At 37.4% G+C, this 27,090-nt stretch overlaps 1 protein-coding gene across 5 annotated transcripts; it reads right to left on the minus strand.

Moving 5' to 3' along the window:
* Positions 1-1,479: 1,479 nt before the first annotated feature.
* Positions 1,480-26,755, minus strand: LOC105931896 (myc box-dependent-interacting protein 1). 5 transcript variants are annotated; one of them, XM_012870783.3, is made up of 20 exons: positions 26,394-26,755; positions 23,530-23,610; positions 23,365-23,419; positions 23,178-23,272; positions 21,846-21,941; positions 21,477-21,587; positions 21,307-21,399; positions 19,722-19,807; positions 19,501-19,576; positions 19,051-19,106; positions 16,647-16,691; positions 14,649-14,718; positions 12,740-12,862; positions 12,452-12,535; positions 9,518-9,538; positions 6,971-7,357; positions 6,427-6,489; positions 5,980-6,060; positions 5,774-5,875; positions 1,480-4,866 (listed from the first exon to the last, which is right to left on the minus strand). In XM_012870783.3, exons 1-20 carry the CDS (start codon positions 26,478-26,480, stop codon positions 4,765-4,767), a joined length of 1,914 nt encoding a protein of 637 aa, XP_012726237.2. In that variant the 5' UTR covers positions 26,481-26,755; the 3' UTR covers positions 1,480-4,764. The 5 variants fall into 5 exon arrangements, with proteins under 5 accessions (XP_012726237.2, XP_035995376.1, XP_012726254.2 ...); XM_036139483.1 differs by lacking the exon at positions 16,647-16,691 and having other exon boundaries at positions 26,394-26,754; XM_012870800.3 differs by lacking the exon at positions 12,452-12,535 and having other exon boundaries at positions 26,394-26,753.
* Between the last annotated feature and the right edge of the window lie 335 nt (positions 26,756-27,090).

Here is a 27,090-nt window from a genome sequence, read left to right on the forward strand (position 1 = left end):
AGCATATATATATAATGCAAGCTCAAACAAGAACCACTAACTTGATTTTTGCTTTGATAAGGAATACACCAATAAAACCAGGACAATGGAGACACAACATGGATAGCTGTGGTTAGAGGGTGGGCTGCTTTTTGGTTCAGCACCATGGACAGCCACACCATGTGAAGTTCCTCTTTTCTACTGTAGATGACAGGGGCTTGTTTTGTTTACCTTCTAGCATGATGAGTGAGTCTTTGAAAACAGCACACTCTGCTGGAAGTATCCATATATGCAAAGATTCAAATCTTAGCACACTGGAGTCCCTTGTAAAGCAAAAAAATAAATAAAATAAAAACATTCATATCACCTGAGCTTTCCCCTTTTGTGTTGTGTTCCACCAGACACATGTTTAAACGGTATTTTATGTGGCAGACTAATACAAACTTGCATTTTTTTCTGAAGTAAATGTGAATTGGCTGAAAAATTATATAAAAATTTAATTTTTTAAATTCAAAATTTCACAATTTAAAATCTTTAATCTGTGTAATGCTGTTTTATTCTGTCCTCTTTACTCTGGTTACTCTAAATAAAATTTAGTGCACCCATTTGCCTTCAGATTTGACCTTAACTCTGGTGAACACAAGGCCTACAGATGGCCAAAGACAGCAGACTAGGCAAGGATAACAGTAATAAGAGAACCAACCAAGAGAGCCGTGGTAACTTTAGAAGGGCTGCAGAGATCAGCATCTCAGTTAGAAAAGTCCGTTGTACCCTCCACAAATGTGGAATATGGAAAGTGCAATTTAGGCACAAAGAAACTCATTCATGAAAATAGGTCAGACTTGATAAGAAGATAATTTGATATAAATACAAGAAAATCTTGGTTAAAAATCTGTCAGAGACTACAAAAAACTTGAGCCAGTCTAGAGACAATGTCTAGCCTGTATTTTTGATTAATGTTACCTTAATTGAAGATGATGGTGCTTTTTATTCAAAATATAATGACCTATCTAAGTGACCCCTAACTTTGAACGGTAGTGCATATCCTTGGCTTATCTAGATGACACAGTGATTTATTCATAATGGTAGGCATGGTGTCCTTCTCCACTTTAATTGGCCAAGTAAAATTAAGTCACCAAGGAAATTTTTTTGGACAGGCGTTCCATAGATTTGCTTAACACAGATGTAAGAGCTATTGGTCTAAGGTCATGTAAAGCTTTTGCTCATGCTGTTTATGGCACAGGGACAATAGCAAAGGCAGAATTAAAATAATACAAAACAAAACATATTTCAAAAGGTAAAGTGTGGTCAACCTTAAATTTCTCAATTATGTGCTACCTTTTGATGGCCTATCATATGCGAATAATTTGAGGTTCATGGTTGTAGCATTATAAACTGTGAAAAAGTTCAAGGAGGTTGAATACTTTTGCAAGACTCTCTACTTTTGTTTTCTTCCTAAACGTGATTGCACTCAATACAAAGGAGACTAAAAAACAGTAAAACGGGTTCTAAGTAATTTTTATTCTTACTGGTCATTTCGGTACAGGGAAAAAACAAAACAAAACCTTTTGTCATATCCCAGAAATCACCATCAGAGACTGATCCATAAAGTTGGAGACAGAACCAGACCCAGGAAGAAAAAAAAGTCCAATTTATACACAAAATTTGAGAACAAAACATGACTGAGTCATTTACCCAAATAAGAAAGTTGTTATTCTCACATATGAGAATTTCTTTATTTTTTTTCTTTCAAATACAGGTTGGAAAAAATAAACTAAAAAAAAGATCCACAGTGGCTAAAATACTGAAAAGCATTTAAAAAAAAATCTGTGCACCTGAGTCTGGTTGCATTAACTTTACCTCTATGAGTCCTGCCTCCCTGTTATTAACTCTGTTTTGGACCACGATACCTAGAAACATTTTGAGGCATGGCAGATGGGAAAAAAAAGGATAAACGTATGAGAAAAGTTGAAAAACAAACCCATGTAATGCCCGCACCATCTCTCTTAAGAAGAGTAGCCATAAAAAAAGTTAAAAAAAAATTGACACAAGAAAAAAATGGCTTGTTGCAACTGCCTCAAAAGTGACCCAAGTATCACTGCCTTAAATTAAGGGTGTTCCCACAACAACACATGGAAAGTCAGCATGCTCACAGTTACTCACATACAGATATGAATGTCTTTTTAGAATATGTATCTGTCATCACAGCTTGGAAAGAAATTACACTTATACACAACAAATGCACTATAACACCTGGAACCATAATACCAGCCAGTGGAAAAAGACCTCATATGTTTGACTAGGGTACCATCATAAAACCTTCCCATTGATACACGGTTGACTCTTTCCCTCTGTAAGCGGTTGTGGTACTGTTAATGACATTTGCCTATAGATAAATATTTGTATTCCTCAAAAAACTTGTAACACACGCTCATGCCCACTCACATTCTCTCTCGCGCGCCTACTACACACTGATAATGACATTTGAGACTTTTAAGTTAGAGACTGAATGAACGACTGGGTTAGTACATGTCTATGTATCTACACTGTGAGCAGTGAACCCCAGATAAGTAGAAAATACTCCAGATCTTCCTCAGTTGGCAATTACATCGACATAGGCTATATGTAACTTGTTGCTCAGCAGCGTATAAAAATAAAAGAAGTTGCTCTGGTGCATAATCTCATACATCTGCATTGGAGATTAGAAGTCTCTTTGCAAACATAGCAAACTGTATTCGGCACATTTTTTTAATGAGTTAGGCTGGCTCAGTTGTTATATATTGGACTATATTTAAGGTGTCATCTATCATACTACCAGCAGCAGCTTCTCTGTGATGTTGGCCAGCTTTTTTAGCTGGCCTGAGAAATGCATATTTGGAATCGTGTGAAAACAAGACCTTTCCAGAGAATTTCTAATTACTTCACAATATATTATAGAGGTTTTTATTGTTTAACTTCATAGGAAACCAGAATTGTCTAGGCTGGAGTCCTGCTGTCTGTCTATCTGTCTGAATTAGCTGCTTTTTGCATATGCCACTCTCTGAATTTTTCACAACAGGGTCGTACTACTTGTGCCACCACAGACTCTAAACTAACACAACAACCAAAGGCCTGTTTTCCACAAGTAAACAATGAAAGTAGGAATATAGGATTTGCTGAACAGGTCCTGAAGGCAATGCATAAGGAGTTTAATTACTGGTCAAATTAACTCCGCCTGCAACGCGACAAGCATCTTATCTGATGGGGCTAGAGTGTTTTCAAAAGTATTTTTTTTTTTCAGTTTGGATGGGATGAAATAACAATTTCTGAAGTGGTACTTCTTTTATCCTGCTATGAATATTCTAATCTGTAAGTTTTTTTTTTGCCCTTTTAGACTGTTTGATAATAGCACCTTTGCCCCCTTTTTTTCTTTTTAAAACATAATTCAAAGCTTTTTTTCACAGGTAAAATAAAAGTACACCCTCTTTCAGTTGTACAGGTTTATATACCAGAACTGAATCCCTCCAAAATTATTTGCTCGTTTTTGGAATTGGTTAATAGACTTGAGCCAGTATGACACCTAAAATATGATTATTTTGAGTTAAACTACTATGATTTTAACAGTAAAAAGTTTAACATGAACTAATTGCTTTTGTTTAAAACAGAAAAAAATAAACATATTTCCCTACTGCTACAAAATTAGTATAGCATATAGATTAATCAGAGTAATACTTTCTATAACTTTTATTCATTCTTAATTAGATTTTGAATCACAGAATGAAGAAAAAATTGAAGATAAACTGCCTCTAAATTCAGGACAAATGTTGATTGCACAGGAACATTTTTCAGCTTTTAGCATTTCAACTTTGTTTTAAACTGTTTTACCTTTGTAAAAATGATGGCTGGTGCTCTTTCACATTCCATTTCACAATCTGTGTTTTTTAATGCCTAAAATCAGTTAAAATCAGCCAGATTTCTCCATCTTGTAAGCTGTGAAACAGGGTAGGAGCCTTCTTTCAGTCAGCTGACTGACAGAGACTCAACACTGCATCACTCTCTAATACACACAGCCAGCTAAAACTTTTGCACAATACAGTAAAAGGATTTAAAACCCTCAGAGACGTAAAATTGAGTATCTTGTAGTTTTAAAACATCTAAACACCTTAATACCAATAACTGGCCCAAGGTAGTTGGTTAAATACCACCTCTGGCGAACAAAAATGGGATTTGTTGTACAAAGCTGTTATTTATTTACCAAAGCGTACAACAAAGTCTAGAAGTAGCATCCTGACAGATCCTGACTAATCTGTGCACTTGAAAGAGGACATACTTATTTTTTACTGTGATGATATGTTTTTTTTAGGGTTTTCTATTACATCTGGCATCAACCTACACTTTTACACTTTTCACAATCTGCCGCAGAAATGACAGCACAACAAATCGTATATTTCAGCTGATGAGACGTGACAAAGAATGACTAATCAAAAATTGATTTTAGTTGTAGCCACTGTATAGGTTACGATCAGTACATTTTGTCCTGAGTGAGCAGGACTTGTCAAATACAGAATAGCATGATGGCAAACAGAGCTATGAAATGGCTACATCTGTTCATAAAAAAAAAACATAAATGAAAAGAGCCACAGTGTAGCAGACCTTAGAAATACATGACTTCATCCAGGGCTGTCAGAGCTCTGTTTATATGGCCAAAGTCCTTGTCAGGATACAGTATGGGGGAGGGGGGGGGGGGGGAAAGGACATAAATAGGCAAGAGGAACGGAGTAACAACAAAAGAACGTGCCCCTTCTTTCACAGCCTCTGTGTGAAGTTTTCAGGAAATACTCCTTTACTGGCGTTTTCCTTTTTCTGCTGCCAATCGTCCTGCTTTAGTCCCATCAGCCAGCCATCATCCTGCAGGAACAAACATGAAAAATAAATGGCACAACAGTTTTTGTGCTTCTGGGACACAGACACACGCATGCAGGACCACTTAAAACTTTACATACATCCATCATGGCTGTGAATCTCATATCAACGTTGGGCTTTGAAACTATTTACTCAAACCAGTTCTTTTTGCAGACTGAAACAACCATGCAGCCTAAACAAGTATGAATTCATTTTGTATTTTCTCTAGATAAGAAAAATGTATAACAAAGACTCAGCTATTTAGACACCGTGACCAGGACTATAGTTAGAGATGTCAAAATGAGGCTTTCAAACTGAAGTGGCAGCATTATGCTGTGGGACTCCTTAGCTGTCAGGCGTAACGGTGCATTGCACAAATTGAATGAAAATGTGCAGCTAAATATCTGAAACTTGGACACCACTGGGTGAACCAGTTGTGTGTAAGTTTTAAATAAAGGATAATAAGCAAAGCCTTGGGATCAAATTGAACCAAAGTGTTCCTAAAAGTGGGATCCATTCCAGGAAACCAACCATTTAAATGAGATCTACCATTTCTGATAAGAAATATAAAAATTATGACAGAAGCCTGCTAAAGGCGACACACACGTGGTTGACGTGCGATTTACAGATATATTTTTAAGCAAATTTTAGAAGTGGTGTATGTTTATAATTGAGTTTGTAAATTTAGTTTGTGTCCCATTATGGAGTAGAGAAAATTCACAATAAACCCGGACTTATGCACCCAATTCTTGTTTTCAAAAATATCGAACATGCCCGTTGGAAAACCATTCACTGTTGAAACCAAGAACAGTTGAAATAAATAATCGAAATCCAAAAATGAACGTTATTCACGACCATATGTGAACTTTGACTGCAACTGCATATATATTCTAGTGATAGTGAGATCACATACCTGTTCTTCAGGATTGTCAAATGTGACTACTAGCACCACGTCACCAGCCTTCATCTCCAGTTCATCTGTGTCATTGGCGGCGTAGTCATGCATCACCTGGACCTTTTTTAAAGCAAAATGTGATGTTAAGAAGCTCTTCAAATGTATATATCGCTTACTTGATGGTCAGCCGTTTGCGTTCTTTGTGTTCCGTTTTTTTGTGTTACCTTGAACAGGAACCCGGGCGGCATTTCTGCAGTCTCTGATGAATCTTCTGTTGGTTCTGCTGCGGTGGCAGGAGTCTGCAGCTGTGACACAAAAAGAGGCAAGAAATTGCTGACAAAGCATGTAAAATGGGGCACTTTGTTATAAATGTGTGACATGGTTCTTTTGATCTGATTTACACATAGCAGAGAAAAAGTGCGCCGCCACCTGAATATATAAACATTTTGGCGGAAAAAAAATGTTCCTCATAACATAATTAACGACAGGAAACCCATGTTTAAATGTGTATATATATATATATATATATATATATATATATATATATATATATATATATATATATATATATATATATATATATATATATATATATATATATATATATATATTTTTTTTTTTTTTTTTTTAAATCTGCTTCATACTCATTAGATTAATTGCTCTTAACACACCTCCTCTGCCGCGGCTTCTTCTGCTTCAGGTGCAGCAGCTGATGCTGAAGATTCCTCCTGAAACTATCAAAGCAAACGTTATTAGGAGATTAAAAAAAGGCTAGACCAAGAAAAAGGAGGAAATAATAAACGGGTGAAGACGCAGACAAAACAGGAGCAGACAAAGACACAAGGCGAGAAGTCTACACAGTAAACTCTGCTACACAGAGTAAGATCCCAGAAGTTTCAATACTTTAAAAAAAACTTTTGCATACCAACAACGGTCTTGCATTTAGCAGACAACGAAATCAACTGTTCAGTCGAGAATAAAATGTCTCATTTTTTTTCCCTTATCGCTTCTGAATTTCTTTGCAGCCTGATCGCTTCAACCTCATTTTGATGCATCTAAGCTTCTGATCCAGATGCATCCTAAATCACTCCATGTCGACATGTAGTTACAAAACACATTTACATAGTTTCTGCATGCTCAACTCTCCTTGCCAATGGTTGATGCATCCATTGTTTTCGTCCAGATGCATCTCTCCATTTTTATGTCCTCAGTTACCTGACCCTCTTTTTCTTCCAGCTCAGGAGCAGCTGGGGCGTTGTCCTCCTCGACAACGTCCGCCGGAGCCTCGTCTACAGGTGTTTCAGCTGCAGCTATCTCCTCTTTGACAGGCTGGTCCACGTCGTCGGCCCATCCCTCCTGGGCTTCTTCAACAGTATCATAGTGAGCCGGCTGGCTCCCGTCGTCCTCCCATTCCTCCTGCACTGCAGTCACAGGGTCATAGCGAATGGGTCGGGTCCCGTCATCCCCCCAGCCCTCCGTGGCTGCTGCTATGGGATCGTAGCGGATGGGCTGTGTACCATCATCCCCCCAGGCCTCTGTAGCAGCAGCAACAGGGTCATAGTGCTTCTGAGTTTCTTCTTCCGGGGTATCGGCATCCTCAGGCTGAAGGGTAGGGGTCAGGTTTTAAGCGGTCAGGAGACAAAAGGAATACTTTTTTTTTGATACAGAATGAAGAGGCTTAAAAAAATGAGATGGAACTGAAAAGGTTTTATTAAAAAGTCTAAGCTAAATCAAATGCTCAGTGAAAACTGTAGTCTGAAAATTATTCAACCCAATTAAAAGATTTGTAGAGATAGATAAATTGCTCTTGTTTAATTTGTTTATTGCAAACAGCTGCAAATTCACATCTTTTGCTAATAAACCAAATTGGCATTGACGGTTGAATAATGTTAGTTGCAACTGTACAGTGGGAAGGTAGGAGAGGCTTAGGGTTCACAAGGGTTGGGTTGTACCTCTGTTTCCAAAAAGGTTGCATACTGCGATAAATAAATAAATGCTTCTTGAACTAAAATGCTTAAAATGGCATACGTAAGCGTTTAAAGAGGAAAATCGGTGCATGTGAAGAAGTTCCCCATCTGACAACCTTTATTTTTCTGCATGCAGAAAAATAAACAGACAAAAATGGACAAAAAAAAATGAACTCAACAAAAAAAAGTGCAATTCAATTGCATTCTGGATGCAGTACAGCAGGAAGATCCTGGCATAAATGAGCTTAGATAAAAATGCTTAAAATAAATGTTTTCAACTTTATACCTTGAAAAGAGTAAACAAACTAACACAAATCTTCTCTACGCAGATCATGGGCTGCCACTAGGCATTCTCAAAGCGTAAGAGAAAATAAAAAAGAGGCAAAACATTATATGCACATCATGCTCATTTTTCCCAGATTTACAACTTTTTGGAAACATGACTGTATATATCAATAGTTACAAAAGGGTTTTGCTGTAACAAACAAACAAACAAACCTAAAACAGTAAATAACGAGGTTAATACTTTACATACTTGGAATCTGGCTACTTATAAGTAATAAGAAATAAAATTAAGTCTACTAAGAATTTTTAATTTGATTTAGGTTATTTTATAAATTGTGGAGCAAATACATTTTGCAATTTATGTTAAAATAGGATTATAAAAGATAGCATAATGGGAGCATCAGATACTAAGATAACCATGTTAGGATCCAAGAACATTGAACATAAAGTATTAACCTTTACATATGTTATACAGTTGTAATCAAAACATAAGGAAAATTAGGTAGGGCAGCATTGACGAGCACAAATGCAGAAAAAAAGACAAAAAACAAAAAAACAATTTCACCTTAAAATAAATGTTGAATATATGCATTGCTGTTATGGTTTTTGGACCTTTGCATGATCAGAACACTTATGATTAAACAATGCTCTACCCAGAGTTCTGATATACAAGAGGCCAGTGATTTTTGAGACACATCTCTCTCATAGAGTGGCAGAGACTTAAAAAAAAGGGGGTTAGTCAATGGTCGCATGGCCCACCAATGTTCGAGGCTTGGTGAAGCTGCTCCTGAATTAAAAAAACAAAACAATTCATAACAACTGTGAGCAACTTCACCAAGCTTTTTCATCAAACACAATCCGTGTGTGTGCGTGTGTTACATGTGAGCACGAAAGTCACATGAAAGTGTTAAATGTTTGGTTATAAAAACATGTGAAAACACAAGGACGTGAAGGAAAACCAAAAGAAAAGAGGTAATTCAGTTACAAATTTTTCTTACGCCACATAGGTCCAGAAGAGTGTCCTTTTTATTTGCCTGACTGTTAATCTGGGTGTTATACGTTTTACTATCCTCATGCTGTAAAATCTGAACATCAGACGTAAAGCTGCACAGGGAGATCCATTTTATTGGTCCACCATGTCTACCAGCAATCACTCAATATTCTGTCAATTTGGAACTGAATTGACTCAAGTTCATTCCCAAGTTCAATTTGTGTTGCGCCACAATATCTTCAGTGTTATGCTACTACATCAAGCACTGCAGACAGAGACAACACTCATACAAATTTGGGAAAACAAAGAGAAACCAAAACATGGAAATCTTTTTTTTTACTCGTATTAAGAGGAACAAAGACAAAAGAAACACAATGAAAAATGGATTTTGTGATGCATGTAAGGGTAAAAAAATGTAAAATAATGAATGGCTATTTTATACATAAACAGTCACAACAAAAATTATGAGCACATTCTATATTTTCCTGATGACTCTTGGACATCTTGAGCTATACTTACCCGTGAGTCCCAGTTAGCAGGCTGTGGAAAACATAAAAAGCAACATAATTTATATATATATCAATTTTGGTATTAGTCCTGCATTTATTATAAAACTTCCACACCAGGACCCATGCTTCAAAAGTACAAGCCAGTGGTGCTGAGTTTTCAGCTGAAGAAGAAGTGCAGAAATTAAGGTGCTGATAATTTAAGGAGGTCTCAAGCACAGATGATTCTGCTGAATAATCATTGCACATCTGAAAGGGGTTTTTGCAAAGCAGCAAAGCTTTTTGGAAAGATGCCGACAAGAAAATGTTGACGTTAATAAACTACCAATAAATTGGTCAGCCTCGAAACTATCAACATCAAGCACAGAGTGCACTTTTTGACAGGCTCTTTTTTCAAAATCTTTTTTGTAAAGCTTTACCCTGCAAACTAGCACTCTCTCTTCAGTTCTTGTCGTACTAAAATGATTACAGTGTTCTTTTCAACGTAAAACATTCACTATGGTTTGCCCCAAATGACACCAGTTTAAGTTGTCTGTCACCGGAAATATAAAGTTGTTGAAAAGAGGCTTTGTACAGACAGTTATGACTTGAATTTGTGTTTAATCTCGTTCCCTTCGTATCCAAAACAGCTTTTTACCTTTAGATAATTTCCCCACACCTTAAAACAAAGTAAAAAATGCAAACAAGTTAAACTGCATCAGTTCCTTGCACGCACACACGCGTATACACACACACACACACAAACTATATCATTAGATCTGTTAAACTTCAGAATTGTTAATTTCGTCATCATTAACCACAGGTACAGCGTGATGATTAAAGTTATTTAACTATTAAACCTAAAGCTACATTTGTTAATTCCATGAAGAAAACTGCTCATTTGACACACATCTGCATTGCAGCTAGTAGTGAAATCTCTGCATGTTCTTTACTGTGCAGTAAAAACAGAAAAACAGCAGAAAAACAAAAATAATCCTATAAAAAACGTTTTTGAACTGGGAATGCTAACTCTCACGCTCCTTCGCTCGGCAAATGCTTCCAGAGCAAAGACATGCTTTGACCGGTGTTATTAAGCTGTTTTTCTAAGCTGCCTTGATGTATGGAGAGAAAAGGAAAAGTTGACTGGCAAATCTGTGGGTCAGGCAAATGAAACTCAACATCTGCCAAGCATCGATGCATTTGTAGTGGCAGTGTATCATATTTTCAATATTCAATACTATTTCATACAGCAAACCTTTTGCATGTTTTTTGAACATTTCTTCCATTCAAAAAGAAAGTGCAACAAAAGAGTTTGTTCCCAACAGTATGAATACCAAACACACTTTGTGAGTAAATTTTAGGTGGAGAAACCCTGAGAATGTGGCAGTTGTTTAAAGAACTGCAAAATTGTAAATTTTTTTGTCTAAGGTTTGGTAACTGATGTTACCAATGCAGTGACAACTGGGTCATGGGTCATCCTTAACTACAGTAAAAGGAATTGAAAAGGGGTTGATGTTCAAAATAATGTGCTCGTTCTACGTTGAGATGTCCCAATCTGGTCATTAACTTGACAAAACCATTTTCTTGTTTGTTTGTTTTTTGCTTAGGTCTGACGTTCCGATTCCGATTTTGGCCAATGAAAATTTTCTTTCCAAGGCACACAAAGTTACTTGTGTCAAATGTCTTGCGATTCCTCGAGAGAAGTAATAGTTTTAAATCGAACAGGAAGTGGAGAGATTCCAAGATTATCCGATTATCCATCTTTATGCCTCTAAGCATAAGTCCCGATACTATGTGTGATCTGGACTGAACTCAAAGCAAAACACATTAAAGGACATGATGTTTGTCCAGCTGTATATACTAAAATAAAATGTGTTTTGTTGCAGTTATTCAGTAAAAAAAAACAAAAAAAAAAAACAACAACATTTAAATAATGCTTGAATTTCCAGTACACGCCAATCACCAGCCAGAGCCAATCAAGGGAAATCTGATTTTGTTAACTAACTGACTGGTGTTTTCAGCTCATTTTATTTTATTATTAAAGAGCTATATTTATTTTGGTTATCTCCTTCGTCTAGAATGTAATGACTCAGGCACTAGTGTGCATAAACTAATGCCAAAACAGTCTAAATATGTACAGTGCCATAAGCCAGTTGTTGCCCTGGGTTGGTATTTTTTCTCTTTGATGTGTTTAACACATCAAATTCCAGCTCTTATTCTTCTCAGAATAATATGTATCATGAATGTTTTTTTTCTTTCACCAGCCACCTCTGGCTTTGTTGTCTGGTGCCCAGCATATGTTGAGGCCGAATTAAACATTGTGCATGTGTTTAAATAATAGAACTCAATCAAAATGTCTTGTATTAAGCATTATGACTAAGATTTTCAATCTCACCATTCAAATAAATGGTTTGGGCATTATTAGAAAATTTATATTTCTGAAACATAACGTCTTATGTTCTCTACTGTAATTTCAGATTTGTCCAGTGCGAAAGAGAAACAAATGACATCACAGCAAGATTACAGTCTGGAGTTCATGCTGAAAGTGGTCCGTGAAAATAGTGCCAAAGCAGAAAGAAGTGGTCACTAGAAGCGGGTTTCTAAAGATCATCATGCCATCATCCACCTCAGGTTCAGTTGTTTTGGAAAGAAGCAGAACAGGCAAAAAACCTCAAACTGTGCCGAGCTTAACAAGTGATTCCACACTCTATTTGGCCTTAATAAGCTCATTTCAGTATGTTTTAGGTCAGTCAACGTTTGCACAACATGCTGCACATGTCATATGATATTAAAAGTATAAAGTTCTGACATCTTTCATTGGAGTCACAATGTGACTGCTGACAATTCACAAATACTATGAAATGAACTTATAGGTAATCTGAACAGAAGATGAAATCTCTTGTAAAGGCTCGCACATGTTGCGGCAGAGGTCTCTACGGTCGCTAAGTTCATGCCATGAATGGTCCACCTGAGAGACTGTGGAGACTTTGGTTGCGTCACTGAAAGAGTCCAGGTCCATATCCAGCAGGTTGCTGACTGCAGGACCGTCAAACTGACAATGACAGGAACAGGAGCAGTCATTGGCTAACTGGGTGGAAGATTTAATGAGTTAGGATAATAGAATATAATAGAATATAATAGAATAGAATAGAATAGAATAGAGGTTTTTAGGAGACCAGAAAATGAGGATCTGACCTGGAAAAGGGGAAAATTACAGGGCTGTTTCAAAGTTTATTGAGAGCATCTGTTCACTTACCTCTGTAGGGGAGGTCACACTGATATCAGGATTTGCTGCAGCATCAAACAGGTTGATGATGTTCTCTGTTTTTAACTCCTTAGAAGGAGTTACCTTAGGCGGCGGAGGCACTGCTGGTCTTAACTAGAATTTGAAGGTGGGAAAAAATGGTCATTACATTTTTCTGTGAGCCAAAAAAACAGAATCGGTTTTCGTAGTTTATGCATCCTCAGATTATATGTTTCCGTGTTTAGAAAATAATAATTGCACTAAATGATCTAAGATTTATTATGAAGTGAATTTATGCACAAATAAGGGCAGATAAAAGCTTGAGTCTGAAGTTACTGCCATTTTTGGTTGTTTGTAGGAAGAGTTCAGTGTTAACAAGCAAACAAGAAAATGCATCAAAATGTTGTTAAGGTTTTTCTTTCCTTCAGATATATTAAAGACAAACAAGGAATAAATGTGAGTCTCTTGTGCCACTTGTACCTCACGAACACTAGCATCAAGATAAAAATAAAGCACAATTAAATACCATATTTTTGCATTGATTATATTTTAGAAGCAGAAAACCTAAAAAATCTTGAAAGTATGACACATAAATAGATCACAACCTTCCGTCACATTTTCTTCTTTTTTTTTCAAATCATATAAGCGATTTTGAAACATCTGTTTCTGGCCGTTAAAACCAGATTTGCACTTCCATATGTGGAAGATGCAGCTTTGTTTTATACCAAACTGATTAGAGGCCTGGGCATAAACAAATCTTTTCTATATGGCATATATTGAATGGATTGACCACTTATTGGTGACACAGAAAGAGGATGTAGTGAGCTCTTTTGGTACAAAGATTATCCAGGCAGGAAAAGAGTTTGGACGCCATGGAACCAAATGAGTAAAGACAACAGATTTCTCCTAATCTACCAAAAGCATCCTGTCTATTAGAGACACGTTTATACCCAAGATTATGAAACAACTAAAACATTTTGTTGTAGGAAACATAACAACCCCAAGCTGGGGGAAGAGAACACAACATTGTTCATGCCATAGCTACAACAGGTACCTTCATTTGAGGGTAAACAGTGAGGCGACCGAGGTGTCCACAAGTGTTTGTAAACTTAACTTTCCATGTAAAAAAATAAAGTTTTCTATCTTAGCTGGTCCTCTGCCACTTTTTAGGGTTTAGCTATGATTGACATGCAATCTAATCACTTTACATGGACACTGTGAACTCTATTGCACTGACTGTACTATTTGCACCATCATATTCATTGTTGCAATTCATCCTGTTGCTACATAAACTTGCTCAATTCATATGGTGTCACATGTAGCTTTCTGTATTTATAAAATGTCCTTTTTGGTTTGCCGCTAGATTCCTGAGAAATATAATGAATACCTATATTTATCACTTTTCTCTCTTGCCTTATGTTTTTACTTGGAGCCTTGCAACTAAGTTTCGCTCAAAGGTAAATTGTGAATGTGCATTTGAATGACAACAAAGTCTAAATAGTCTGTCGATATATTAGTATTTTACCTTCCCTTCAATCCACAATGAGTTGCATTAACTTGAAGGGACAACAAATGGACAGAGTCTGAGTTGTTCTTAGAATATATACATGTCTGTAGTTCAGTTTAACCCATATAAAAAATGAGTATTTGAAGAAAAGAGATAGTTGCACAACAATTACATTGATTGCCTAGTTTTACATTCTAAGCATAATTTAATGCGTTTTTTCCACATAGTTTATGCTTTTTGAGTGAATTAAATATTATTCTGAGCTAAGAGTCTGAACTCACCTGAAAAGGATAAGTTGTGGAAAATATAGTATTTACCCTTTAAACACAGCAATATTCTATGTAAAGAAATACTTTAAGGCCCATTTCTTTCAAATCTGAGAAAAAGCATCAGTGTAAAAAAGTTGACATCTACCTTGGATGGAGATTTTGGGATTGGGGGTGGTCCTCCTGGTCTGAGAGTGTGGTTATAGTCCTCTCTATCACTGAATAAACAACAGAAAGATCATGGGGAGAAAATGAGAAAAAATAGATAATATGGAAGCAAACTGATGCTTAACAACAGCACAAAAAAAAACAAAAACAGAACAGCTTTTCAAAGTTAAACCAACTTGTGGAAGGTTACAGAGCATGCTCTACAAGAGTCCAAGCAGAAACTGTTACTGTAAAAGCTGTCATGCAAGAAAATGTGGAAATCAATTCCCGCTGCTCATCTCCCACCATGCAAGCAGGCTTGGTAAATCTAGTACATCCTCATAAGTGAGCAGTGTGAGACACATTTGGTGTTATAGAGAAAAATGTTCTGCAGGTAATAAATGAAAACTCCAGGTTTAGGGTAATTAAAGAGCCAAACATACACCTGCACATCACTGCTGCATCAGGTAACACTTTACAAAGCTTGTTTTAGCCGGCTCAGATATATTTTTGAAAAATCAGTTAATACAACACTGCATTACCACCTGTTGTGGAGATTTTAGGGCTGGGCAACGATTAAAATATTTAATCGCGATTAATCGCACTGATTAATCGCGATTAATCGCGATTAATCGCATTGTATTTACAAACTCCAAGAATGAATTCAAAAGTAGTGTAAAGAGCAGTTTTATTTTAATGTTCTGCTGCCATATGAACAAAAGTGTTGTAACATTTGTAGCACTTATCAGTAACACATATTTAGTGTAAAGCTCAACTTAAACATGTAAAACAAAAAATAGCAATAATAATAAATTAAAGCTTATTGCCACTGACAGGGAATTCTCTTTATGGGGAAAAAATCTACCAAAAACAGGCAATTTCTGAGGTAACAGCAGGGAGCAGCATTACCATTTTATGTTCAATACCAAAGTTTAACTTGGCAGTGGTTCCAACTAACTTGTTTCTGTCATATTCCATGCTGGAAGAACTTTAAACTGAAATGCTTGCTAACTCGATATGCTTGCGTTTATTTGACGTTGACACGCGGTTTTTTGTTGTTGCTTTCTCGCGCGCATATAGTGAATGGCAGGGGGAAAACAGGCAAAAATACATGGATACTTTGAAACGAGAAGCGACTTCACCGACGGCGTCTAAGCAGACCCCCCCCCCCCCCCCCCCCGCTCCGCTCCGCACAAAACTTGTTCCGGCCGCCAACTCACCGCCTCGCCTCGCCTAAGCTCGCTCCCGGTACCTGCGGGAAACACCGCCTTCCGCATGTCAGCTGTGTTTTTTTCCGGCCAGCACCTTTCTTCCTCTTTGAATCTGAGGCTGGGCTGACAGCGAGGTTATTGGCGCATTATCGCCACCTACTGTTCTGATTCAAACCCCTACACCGCAGCAACAGACCTTCACAAAATAAAAGCATGTGACCAACATGCGTTAACGCGCGTTAAAGAAAATATCGCCGTTAATAGTCTAATGAGTTAACGCGAAATTAACGCGTTAACTTGCCCAGCCCTAGGAGATTTATTACTATATGTTCAGTATAATTCGAGCACTACTCAAGAGATGCATCTGCATTGCACACACAGTTAGATTGCTCATGCAGCTGTGTATACTATCACATAAGAATATTTACCAAGTACTTATCCGGACAACCAAGATATAGATATAAGATACATACACTATGCAATCACTTTTATTTGTTCAAAACCCCTACGAGTCAAATTTAGGAAGAGAAGCGACACCTTGCGGCTTTACTATTATGCATCCATCTTGCCTGGTGCAGCATTGAGTAAAAACAGTGCAGGCTTTGCTCGGCTCCTTTTTAACCGCGGCTGCAAACACACAAGTCTCAGATCAGACAATCTTTGCGTGAAAGCACAATCAAGCACCGGTTCCCCTGATCTTATCCACATCTGCAGACTGACTGACATACACCAGCTGTACAGACAGGTCAGGTTAGAAGGACAGACAAGCATCATATCACCGCTGTTACCTCCTGCTCGGTCCTGACGATGCTGCGGCAAGGTCACCTGTCCTTCTGAAAGGGGAGGTTAAGGTGTGTGATTCTGGGTTATTGTTATCTATTCTTTTTTCCAAATATGGTTTAGGCTTTGCCTCAAAAATATTACGATATAGAGGAGTGTCAGTTATTGACGTGCAATATAATTCATGTGATGATCACAACCCGATCCTTTTGGAAATCAGCCCTGTAGATCCAGCAAGTGAAAACTAAAAAAAATATCTAAAGTACCTACAACAAAATAAAATTGTTCACTGCAATTAGACTCACCACCAGCTGTAACTGTATTTTTAATTTCTAAAGGATAAATGCATTTGCCAAACGAGATGAGGTCTTGGGATTTTGAAGAAAAAGACATGTTCTTCTCAAAGCCTAAAAAGACTTATATAACAAAAAGTGATTTATTCTGCTGGGTAAAATGACCTATCAACCAGAGTTTTTAACTGTAGCGAGTTAGCAATCCCAAAAAAGACTCATAGTATTTTGAAAATGGTAATTTTCATTATTTTTTTAAATGTTCATCTGCAAATACAAATTCATAGCTCTATAAATTTCCATTTCAAGCGTCTTTAGTAAAATGTCAACACAAAAAACACAGCAATTTGTGGTTGGTCAATTCTTTCTCTATTGTAACAATGCTACTTGCCTTCAAACTTTTAATCCTTTGCATAGTGTTTTGATTTCCCTTCAAATACTGTCACAGATGTACGGAAAATGCATTTGTTGCTCAGGTTGCATTGATTAAACAATTGCTAGATTCTCTCTGCTGCTATCTCTTGTTTGGTGTTGTTTATTGGCTTGAAGACTGGGGAAAATTTTGCATTTTATTCATTTGACAAACAGGTGCCTCTGTATTGCTTGTGAGAGCCAAACACAGCTACAACACATTTCCACTTCTTCCTCATGCTGGCCACCAGCACTGCTGTGGGATGGCGACCCCATTATGGAGAATATGTCACGTTCTGTTCTGGTTTATGTTTAAGGTATTTTGCCCTCCTTCCTTAGGTTCTCTGGTTGCTTTGAGTTTTGTCTTGTCTAGGTTCTTGTTTACTGTTAGTTTATCCTGTTTTGTCATCAGTTTTAGTCTTAGCTTTATTTTCTGTTTTAGGTTTGTACTTCAGGGTTGTTTTGTTCTTTATTAGATCGTGTGTAGTTTGTTTCTGTCCACTTGTCTTGTCAGCTATTTAGATTTGTCTGATCTGTTCTTGTTTTGAGCCTCAGCACTGATGTCTGGTCTAATTACCCACTCTGCACACCTGCCTAACTCCACCCCTGCTGCAATCACCTCTCACCGGTTTCACCTGCTTCCACCTCCATATAAACTGTTGAGACCAGACATCAGTGCCAGGTCGTCTGTTTGAGTATGGGTGAGTCTCCTCCTGCAAGTTTCTGTTTATTGGTTTACTTTTGGATTTTTGACCCCTTGTCCCCAGAGATCTGAGCCACCCTGTTTCTGTCTGTTCCTGCCTTGTCTGCCCAACTGGACTGTTTGTTTCTCTGCCGTTTTTGGATTTTGTTAATAAATATTATTTTACCGAACCTCTGCTGGTCTAGTTGAATTCTGGGTCCTCTGCTCTGATTCATGACAGAATAGCATTAAATCCCTGAAAGTGGAAATGTGGGATTGCAACTTGTTGCAGAATCTCATCTTGATATATCTCTGCATTGAGAATTTTTCTCATTGCAAAGCCTTGCAGAGATATTGTGAGCCTTTTTTTTTTTTTTTTTCCCCCAAGGAGATAGACGCTGTTCCACAGTATCACCAAAAGCCGTCTGCCATTGGCAGAGAGGATTTGGCAATTTATTTTTATACAACTTAAACCTCATTTCCCTTACAACTGTGGCACCATTTAAAGGGGAATAAGCTGGTTATATTTACAAGTTAAAAAACATCTCTCATTTTCTTACATCTCATGTCAGATTTACAAAAAGCAAAAAAGAAAGGTAAGAAAAATAAAGCAAATACTAATAATGTTCTCCTTCTTTTTTACCCATCTTTCTTAATTTCTCAGGTTAAACATACATTTTATATATATATATATATATATATATATATATATATATATATATATATATATATTATATTATGGGTGTTCTTAGCTCCACACAAATGTTTCTGTTTTGTTTTATTTTATTTTCAAATAAATAAAGCAGTAGTACAATCTATTTTTTAGTCTTTGACTTAAATACATCTTGTGCCTGGTGAGGTTTTTTTTTTTTATTAGGAATGAGGGCAAACTGATCAGATAATTTGTTTTATTTTCTTCTTTTTATCTTCATACTGTGTTTCATGACTGTTGATCCTAAAACCTGCTAACAGGCATTTAGAGGTTTTGTGAAAATATTAGAAACATTTACTATTTCATAGCTCACAAACCTGGTCGGTTCTGTACTCTCCAGTTTCTCCAACACGTCATGCAAATCCTGGTCCAGCTGCAAAAATATGAAAGATGTAATATGAGATGCTGTATTCAATACGTTTTCCCTAATTTTAAAGTCTTCTTCCTAATACAACGCAACAAATCTTATGTTGCATATTATACATGTTTTTGTATCTCTGACCATTTACTGTTAACTGTGACTTCGGTTTATACTTTGCATCATTTTCAAAAAAATTTCAGACATTATAGATGTAAAGCCAAGGTAAAAGAATAAAACCTGCAGTCACTTCACAACATGTCCAGTTCAACTCAAGCAGGACTGTTTTTGTCTCACGGTGTCAACATTTTCCATTACCTGTCACCTGATATGCTGTGTCAGTAATTTAATCCCCTCCTGTATCTACACTCAGTCCTTTCTGAACGGAAAGTCTGTGGAGGGGTCTTACCCGACTGATTTCCTTGTGAAACTTCTCCTCAAAGCCCGCCAAACTCTGGAAGGTGCTGACATAAAATCCAACCCGACTGAGGAAAGCAGAGAGGGTAAATTATACTGATTGCGCTTCTGAATCCATTGTGGGTAATTGTAGCATTGGGATAAAGTAACTACAATGTCTCTGAGCAGGTAAATCAATTAAAACAGGTATTTCTATACAGAGAAAGTACACACCTGTTCCAGAGAGAAGGCAACTCTTCTTGCAAGTCAAGATTAATCTCCTCAAACACCTTCTGGGCTCTTTCCAACTCTTCTTCAGCCTGAATTACAAACACAAACACACACTCACTGTGTGGACAGACGTGCATTAACTTAATTAACTTATTTTATTTGATCAAATGTATTCTCTTTTAGCTTTCTGAAAATTTTGGCAGTGTAGATTTTCAAAACACCGAATATCTAACTGGTAGTGGTGTTAATTGTTTTTACAAGAAACTACTTTACATCTGAGAATACCCAGTCATGCTTTTCACAGCCAAACCTTGAATAAAACTTTATGTGAAGATATTTTGTGAAATGTGCTATAAAATGGAAATACAAACAGTGGTGCCTAGAAATACTCCTTGAATGTTTTTCAGTTAGGCATGCTACAAAACATTTGCTATTGAAACGCATTTGATAGGAACTTTATGTGACAGAGACCAAAACATAGTAGTGTAAAATGAAACCTAGATTTAACTTTTAATATTTAATTTAAATAAAATAATGTCCAGAGTGTAATTAAATTGACTGTGACAAGACTTTAAAATTGATGTCCCCAAACACTCTTCATCAGCTTTGAGCTTGCTCTACTCTGCATCGAAGAATTGGCAAAAAGTTCAGTTTCTAGATGTTCAAAGCTGGTTGAGAAAATATCATTTATATAAAGTGTTCGCCTGGGGGTCTGTGTGCAGTCGCAAACCATTTCTGTCATTATTTTAACAAACTTTGTAAAACTGTTTGTCAATTAATTCCACTTCACAATTTTCCACCATTGTTTGTCGGTCATCCATTCAACGTCTATACCAGCATGTCTTTGCAGGGTCAAAGACAAGGGGGGGGGGGTAGTTGTGGTCCCTAGACAGATCATAGGTCCTTCACAGCGCAACATGGAGACACACAGGGAAACCAATAATTTAGAGAGACCAATTAACCTAATACTCATGCTTGTAGACGGTGGTAGGAAGCCAGAGTACCCAGGAAGAAACCATACATGCACATAGAGAAGATGTAATCTCAAACCCAAAAATCATTTCAGGAAGCAGATGGTCGCTGAGAGCATGGCTCTGTGTGAGTGTAGGCACGCCTGCGCTCTGGGGTTTGGAGAGTAACCTTTCAGCACCTGAGAAGGAGTTGTAGCCACTGTCCCTTGTAGGAAATAGCAGAATGTAATGCTCAGAGTCTAAAGCAGGATATTGGCCAGTCATCTAGGCCAGGAAGTATTTGATCCTGATACCGCGTTTCCTGCTAATTCTCCCGTCTGCAAGTTCTTCCAGCAGTGCAGATGCTTCCACCGCGCAGGGTTACGCACGATGTGGATTTGACCGTTTACAGCAGTTAAAGTGATTGCTGCACACCTTGTCACAATAATCTGTTAATCTGTGGTACATGTCACCCTGGTGACCTTTGGGAGATGTAATGGTGGAAAACCCTGATAATATTGTGTGGATTTTTATTTAAGATTTTAGATGGCTTATGGACTCTTTATTCATCTGTAAGGTCTTTTTGTATACACCGATTTCTGTGTATAATAATATAGCCTGTAAACCAGAGTGAGTACCTGACTCTTAGAGAGACTGGTCTGAGCAAGGTTGTGTGCTGACAAGATACCCTGAGCCCAACCTGGAGTGGCCCTTTCCAACAAGGTGGACGGCTGAAAAAGAAGGAACAAAGTTACACATTAGCCCGTATTAATTTTTTTCTTTAGCACGCTAATTCTATTTGTTTTACCTTTGTAATTTTGATGCCCCCGTCTTTTTTCTTGGTCTTATGTGTAGCAGCATAGTTATGTCTGGCACTGTCGTAATCGACCAGCTTCCTGTCTCTCTTTGCAATGCGAGTCTGAAAGAAAGAAATCAAAGAGAATGCAGTACGTAAGTGCTGAGCTACAGACCCCACCTTCATCAGCACAGGTATTACTCTTTACTAGCATACTGGTTTAGTAACGTGCAAAACTATTTTTTTATGTAGAATACTCTGGGTTTATGAATTACATTAACATTAAATGCACATTGCAATATATAATAAGAATCCAGCGTGCCAGTGGATCAACAAATAAAGCTACTAATCTTGAGCTGAGGTCATGGCCTCAAAGCTTACCTTAATATCAGGGAACTGACCCAGGTACGTATCCATGGAGATCAGAGCATGATCAACCAACTTCTGGTGGTAATCAGTCCAGAGCACATCACAATCCTGCAGGATAGATGAATGTGCACAGTTATATACAATTACAAAGGGCACACAGTCACAACGATTATTATTGTTATTATTACTATTAATATTATACATTTACAACATCATTAAAAGTGGTTAGGTTATTTCATTTTTTTATACATTTTTAAATTGCAATAACAGGTTCTACTAAAATGCAAACACAGGATGTGTAAAAAGAAAGGATTTAAAAATTTCTACAAATTCATTCAGTCTTGAAAAGGGAGTATGATGCAATTTGTTGTATTCACTTTTATTAGTTTCATGTAAAATACAGAATGATTTAATGGCCCTATCATTTTACACAGAACCGGTTTTGTAATGTTATATCTTAAAGAATCCAGACAATCACACCCTCCAAAATTAACCTCAAAGTGCGGGCCTGTTTTAGTACTTTGGACTCTCCATGAAAACCGCTCTTAAAACACTAGACGTCCATGGACAATAGTTCAGGACTCTTTCAAGCGTGTCAGTTTTTGTTCTTTATTGAAACAAGAAAAAAAAAACATTGAACACTACATCTTGTCCAAATTTAACGTTAACATAAATGACTAAATTAAGTCTTGATGAGTACATTTAATCCATCCTGCTAATGTTTCAACCACATTTAGTCACCAGCGGACTTTTTCTTTGCTACCGCATTGATAGATAGATAGATAGATAGATAGATAGATAGATAGATAGATAGATAGATAGATAGATAGATAGATAGATAGATAGATAGATAGATAGATAGATAGATAGATAGATAGATAGATAGATAGATAGATAGATAGATAGATAGATAGACAGACAGACAGACAGACAGACAGATAGATAGATAGATAGATAGATAGATAGATAGATAGATAGATAGATAGATAGATAGATAGATAGATAGATAGATAGATAGATAGATAGATAGATAGATAGATAGATAGATAGATAGATAGATAGATAGATAGATAGATAGATAGATAGATTGATTTATAATAACAGTCTGCTAAATAAATTTAAATAAAAAAATATGTCCTATGTTTTTCTAACCATACACCCTTTGGCTTATGCAGTAGCTTTTGGCCAGAAGCTTTACAATAGCCAGGGTAATACACGTTAGCCACCTAATCAGCTAATGCTGTTGGTTGTGACCTCTAAGTAAAAAGAAATGTATCCTTTACTCTCTCATACACACATAGACCATTGTGGTGTGCTTAGATGCAATAAAAAGGCACTTCTGACCTCCAGAATGGAATCCACTTCATTCTTGCCATACCAGTCTGGCTCATACATGTCACCTAGACAAGCTTGTACGTTCTTGGAGGACTCGTGCATAGCTGAAGGAGATGCATCAACAGAAACACATTACAAGACTTTTCTTTTTTTAACAATGGTTAAACATATGTGGCTTGAATGGAAGTGAACATACCTCTAACTGCCTCCAGGTATGCCCTTAGGTCCCGCTGGAGTTTGCTGCCTTCAGTCTGAGGGTGAGTTTTAACATATTCCCATAGTTAGGTAGCTAGATTGTCTTATGGTCGATTGATGAATATTAAAATTAGACATATAAGGAAGTGTTTGGATGTACGCTCACATATTGCTTGTTGAAGTTGATGACCCACTCCTCAAAGGCGGCATCTTTGGTCTCATCTGCTTTGCCAAGCTTCTGTAGAACCTGTCAGCCAAATAAGTGAGACAGCAACACCATATTAATCTCTAAAGACATAACATTGAGATCTAATGCCTTCTTTTATAAGTGCAAAACCAATCACGATACAGAAAAATATTACACTCCTTGAACCTTTTCACATCGTGTCATGTGACAACCACAGATCCTTTTAATGTTTTTTTTGTGACTGACCAACACAAGGTAGCATATAACTGTGGAAATAACATGATAGATGGTTTTCAAATGAAAATTTCAAAACATTTCAAAAGCGCCACTTGCCTTTAGCCCATCTAAGTCAATACATTGCACAACTCCTTTTTGCTGTAATTACAGCTGCAATTTTTTTTTTTTTTTGCAGTATGTCTCTACTAGTTTTGCACATTCAGATTGCACAACTCCTTTTTGCTGTAATTACAGCTGCAATTTTTCTTTTTTTGCAGTATGTCTCTACCAGTTTTGCACATTCAGAGGGTGATATTTTTTCACCCATCCATCCCACTTCCAATCAACATTTATCAGCTTGGATGTCTCGCTGAAGAAAAGCACGCCCACAGCATAATGGCACCACCATATTCCACAGTGGGGATGGAACGTTCAGAGTGATGTGCGGTGTTAGTTTTCGGCCACATGCAGCATTTTGCCTGGAGGCCAAAGTGTTTTGTTCTCTTTTGACAAAAGCACATTCTTCCTCCTTTTGTTGCTGTGTGGACTTCGAGAGTTGTGGCAAACTGCAAACAGGTAGTCATCTGGCTTTGTTTTCTTCTCAAGACTAGATTTCTTCTTACCACATTCTCATTTGGGGCAGGTTTGTCGATGGCAATACGACATCTTCCTCCAGTCAAAAGAATCTACTCCCTGAGCAGTGGATCTCTGCAGCTCCTCCAGAGTGACCATGGGGTGCTTGGCTGCTTCTCTGATTAATGCTCTCCTTAATGCTCCTTCTTATTAGATTTGCAGTTGTGTCATACCACGTGTTGTATCATTTAATAAACTTAACAATGTTCAGTGGCACGTTTCTTCAGTAATGCTTGTTCAATAACAAACCTGTGAGACCACTGATAGATTATGTTTACCTATTAGTTGACTTTGAATAAATTGTTTTGTGTTTGATTTTATTTGGTGCAGTAATGAGGGTTGAATATAAGTGCAGTTAACAGTTTTCAGATTTTTTATCACCAAAAGCACCATTTCATTTTCAGAGCATACCCATAACTTGAAATATGTACACTATTTTATTGTGAAGCAAACAACAAGATACACGATAAGATAAGTGAAAACTTCAACATGCATTATTGTTCACCCCCTAAAGTCAGTGCTATGTAGAGCCACTATTTTTGGTGTTTACAACTGCAAGTTGTTCTAGATAAGGCTCTATAAGGGCTCGCCACATCTTGCCACTGGGATTTTCGCCCACTTCTCAAGAGGAAACTGCTCCAAATCCTTCATGTTGTGTGGTTTTCACTTGTGAACAGCAATCTTCAACTCTCAGATATTCTCAATTGGATTATGGTCTGGACTTTGACTAGGCCATTCCAACACACTAGAATGTTTCCACTTAAACCACTCGAGTGTTGTTTCAGTCTTGCTTGTTCTGAAAGGTGAACGTGTATTTATTTATTTTTTTCCCCTAAAACCGGGCCAGTTTCTCAGTCCCTGTTGCTAAGAAAACATCACCACACCATGATGACTCCACCACCATGTTTCACCGTGGGGAGGGTGTTCTTGGAGTGAGAGAAGGTGTTGGATTTTCACCAGACATGGTGTTTTCCTTGGTCAAAGTTTGATTTTAATCATTTTTTTTCTAGAGCACTTTCTGCCATACATTTGGGTAGTTGCCTTTTAGCGCACTCAAACCGTGACTTCTTATTTCTAATACTAAGTCATGATTTTTTGGGACACCATAAAGCCCAATTCTATGGTGTACATTACTTATTATGGTCCAATGGACAGATCCTCCAATCTCTGGTCTCTTTGTTTGGTACTGTGTGCTTACCACCTGGTCAACATCAAAGATTTGGATTTTTTATACTTTGTCCCTGAGAGGTTTGGAGAGCTTGGTCTTCAGCGTGTGATGCCTCTTCCTTAGTGGTGCTGCAGCCTCTAATTTGATTTATTCTATCATATACAATTTCACCAAAATATAGTACATAGGCATTTTTGTAACCTCACATGATGTTAATATGCTGAAGAGGCTTTTCTTGCAAGACACTGTATATGACAGTAAAAGGATAGGGCGACACATGATAAACGCCCATCACATTAAGAAATTGTGTTGTAATCTCTTTACAGATAATGTATCAATAATTCCGCCCAGACATGCCTTCTGGTTGATAAACAGCGCCACCTCGCTTTCATTCTGCGCAACGTACAGGTGCTTGGAGGCAAAGGCCTCTTTTTTACCCCTCTTTCTGCAGAAGAGATACATGTTTAATTCTGAAATGATGCGTATCATACAGGAGGAGAAGCTTAAATGAGAAAAGTGCGCTTGTTTAGTTGTTTAGATAAGATCGTTTTTTTATCAGAAATATCAGGCTAAAACATGCGTAGGCCTACACTGAACAGCGTTTTACAAATAGCGTGAACGTTTCCGCTAAGAGAGATAATCTAAAGACAGGACATATTCAAAGAAACATCCACAAATGCACCATCCTTGGTCTTATTATGGTGTCGTGATGCAATACTGCGCCTCAGCGGAGGATGCGGCAGCGCTACTCCGCGGCGCGTAAAAGGCCTACCCACCATAATGCCCCTGTATCTCTTACACGGGCAGGTGAAGAGGAAAATCTTACCTTTTCCTGGGCTCTGGTGAGCTTTTTCTGAACGTTGCTTGCCACTTTGCCAGCCGTCAGCCCCTTTCCCAAATTCAACTCAGCCATCTTGCAGCGCAGATCAGTCTTTGGATGCAGGAGGGAAGGAAATGGATCAACTGCTCCGCTACGACGACCGCTGAAGCAAATGCATCAATGGGGGGGAAGAGGACGATAAATGCAACTGTAATACGTTTTTTGTTTTTATGATAATGCTGACGTTTGTGGGTAAAGAGTGAAGCCTGTTCTCTATGGTGTTGGGCTGCTGTACGTGTGTGCGCGTCCCTGACGGTGGAGGAGGATGCTGAGAGACGATCTTAAAGGTACAGATGCTTTCGTTTTTCCTCTTGCCTGCATGGAAAACAACTGAACTGTGCAGCCGTACGCAATATACAAACAGACGCGGGAGCTGTGTAGGTGAATTCTGGATTTTATGTATTTTTATTACAAGTATATATATATATATATATATATATATATATATATATATATATATATATATATATATATATATATATATATATCTTTATACAGTAGAAGCGCGGCATTACCGCTTGAGTCAGCTATTACTGTTATATAACATGAAGGATCATGACAGGCTTTTTCGTCCCCCAGAAAAGGCTATCCTTAAAGGGCTTCTCTTCTGTTAAATAAATTAATTAAATTATTGTCATTTCCT

This window comes from Fundulus heteroclitus, chromosome 7 (genome assembly GCF_011125445.2).
Source record: "Fundulus heteroclitus isolate FHET01 chromosome 7, MU-UCD_Fhet_4.1, whole genome shotgun sequence".
NCBI classification, from domain to species: Eukaryota; Metazoa; Chordata; class Actinopteri; order Cyprinodontiformes; family Fundulidae; genus Fundulus; species Fundulus heteroclitus.